General features: G+C 46.6%; 1 protein-coding gene across 4 annotated transcripts in view; it reads right to left on the bottom strand.

Moving 5' to 3' along the window:
* Positions 1 to 902: 902 nt before the first annotated feature.
* Positions 903 to 2,287, bottom strand: part of LOC110518749 (G protein-coupled receptor kinase 6) — a 75,261-nt gene continuing 73,876 nt past the window's right edge. For 3 of the 4 annotated variants that reach the window (XM_036934289.1, XM_036934291.1, XM_036934292.1), the window contains 2 exons: positions 2,145 to 2,287; positions 924 to 1,055 (listed from right to left, as the gene is read on the bottom strand). The exon at positions 2,145 to 2,287 is cut by the window's right edge and continues 50 nt beyond it. In XM_036934289.1, coding sequence (XP_036790184.1) covers positions 2,146 to 2,287 — 142 coding nt within the window. In that variant the 3' untranslated portion in view covers positions 924 to 1,055; position 2,145. Of the gene's footprint in view, positions 1,056 to 2,144 lie in introns of all 4 variants that reach the window. The other variant, XM_036934290.1, reaches the window with a different exon arrangement.

The raw sequence follows: 2,287 nt of genomic DNA, 5'->3' as shown, positions 1-2,287 counted from the left end.
CAAACACAAGGCTCCATCGAGAAAACAAATTTAAAAAAAGACTACTGATACAATGGTTCGGTCCCAAATAGTACCCTTTTCCCGACACAGTGCACTACTTCTGACCAGGACCCCATAGGCCATAGGTAAAAGTAGTGGACTATATAGGGGAATAGGAAACCAGTTGGGACATACCCTGTGCTTCTTTAAAAAAAATAAAAAAAAAGAACAAGATCCTTAATACACATTTTCCTCGTTCCAAAAAACAAATAAACAAAAACGTAAAAACCAACAACAACAACAACAAAAACGTAGAAGAAAATGATGTATGCATTCAAGTGGTCCTTAATATGGCTTTTATACAATACACCTTTTAGTGAAAATATACATCTAGGACACAATTCAAGTACAAATGTACAAAATCTTTAAACTCATATGTTTTTCCTTTTAATTATTATAATTACACTTTTTAATACATATCATAAATACAGGTTTAACATTCATCGAGCTCCTAACATTTTACGCTCTGGAGGCGTTTGAAGAAGGGAGGAGGGAGGAGGAGGAGGAGGAGGAGGGGGAGGGAGAGGAGGAGGAGGAGGAGGGAGAGGAGGAGGAGGGAGAGGAGGAGGAGGATGAGGAGGAGGAGGGAGAGGAGGAGGAGGATGAGGAGGAGGAGGGAGAGCAGGAGGAGGAGGAGGGAGAGCAGGAGGAGGAGGAGGGAGAGCAGGAGGAGGGAGAGCAGGAGGAGGATGAGGAGGAGGAGGGAGAGCAGGAGGAGGGAGAGCAGGAGGAGGAGGAGGGAGAGCAGGAGGAGGGAGAGGAGGAGGAGGAGGGAGAGCAGGAGGAGGAGGAGGGAGAGGGAAAGCAGGAGGAGGAGGAGGAGGAGGAGGAGGGAGAGCAGAAGGAGGTGGAGGGAGAGCAGGAGGAGGAGGAGGGAGAGGAGGAGGGAGAGCAGGAGGAGGAGGAGGACGAGGAGGAGGAGGGAGAGCAGAAGGAGGAAGAGGGAGAGCAGGAGTGGTTTAAAGTCGGGAAGGCTCCTCGTGCTCTTCGTCTTCGTAGCCACTCTTTAAACAGACCTGGGAACAGTTAAATAAGCCGTTACATAGGATCAATGGGCTCTTCATCTTTTACAAACTGATTCTGGATCAGTTAGGTTACATACAGTAAATTTTTTAGCATAAGGCTGTAATGTAACTTTTCACTACCTTTAAAAACAGACTCTGAATCAGTCAGAGGTTGTTGAATATTTTCAACAGGTTTTATGAGACCATTAATAACTGACCCTAGATCAGCCGTAGGTGTGCTGTATAATCTTTCAGCCATTATTTACATTCAAGTCATTTAGCGAACGCTCTTATCAGAGAGACTCACAGGAGCATTTAGGGTTAAGTGTCTTCTTAGGGTTAGGGTTAACAACTAAAACATCCCCCTCGAGGACACATCGACTGATTTTTCACCTAGTCGGCTCAGGGATTCGAACCAGCAAACATTCGGTGACTTGCCCAACGCTCTTAAGCGCCACGCTACCTGCTGCTGCCATTAAGAACTGATTCTGGGTCAGTTAGGCTACACATGTAGTTAATACAGAGATGTAGTCACACAGACTCAACACTTAGTTAGGCCTAATCAACGGGACTTCCTGCTTTATCAACTGGACTTCCTGCTGAACCAACTGACTGGGTTAAAACAACACTCTTCAACCAGAGAAGAAACACAAGCAGAGAGAGTCTTCAACCGGAGAAGAAACACAAGCAGAGAGCCTTCAACCAGAGAATAAACACAAGCAGAGAGTCTTCAACCAGAGAAGAAACACACGCAGAGAGTCTTCAACCAGAGAATAAACACACGCAGAGAGTCTTCAACCAGAGAAGAAACACAAGCAGAGAGTCTTCAACCAGAGAAGAAACACAAGCAGAGAGTCTTCAACCAGAGAATAAACACACGCAGAGAGTCTTCAACCAGAGAAGAAACACACGCAGAGAGTCTTCAACCAGAGAATAAACACACGCAGAGAGTCTTCAACCAGAGAAGAAACACAAGCAGAGAGTCTTCAACCAGAGAAGAAACTCACGCACACAGAGCCTTCAACCAGAGAAGAAAGTGGTAAAGACCAGAAGACCAGAGGTACAGAAGAAGAAAAGAAAGATGGAGGAAGAGGGAAGTACCTTAACCCCCACCACCTCTCACGGCGGCGGCAGGGGCGGGAGGAGAGCTAGCACCACTTGCCTCTCGTCTGAACAGCCTGTAGAAGAACCCTCTCTTTGGCGGTGGGTTGGGTCTGTTCACATCCAGATCAGAACACAGCAGG

The sequence above is a fragment of the Oncorhynchus mykiss genome, chromosome 10 (genome assembly GCF_013265735.2).
Source record: "Oncorhynchus mykiss isolate Arlee chromosome 10, USDA_OmykA_1.1, whole genome shotgun sequence".
NCBI classification, from domain to species: Eukaryota; Metazoa; Chordata; class Actinopteri; order Salmoniformes; family Salmonidae; genus Oncorhynchus; species Oncorhynchus mykiss.
Note: the sequence above shows the minus strand (reverse complement) of the source record. Positions and strands in the feature narration are given on the sequence as shown.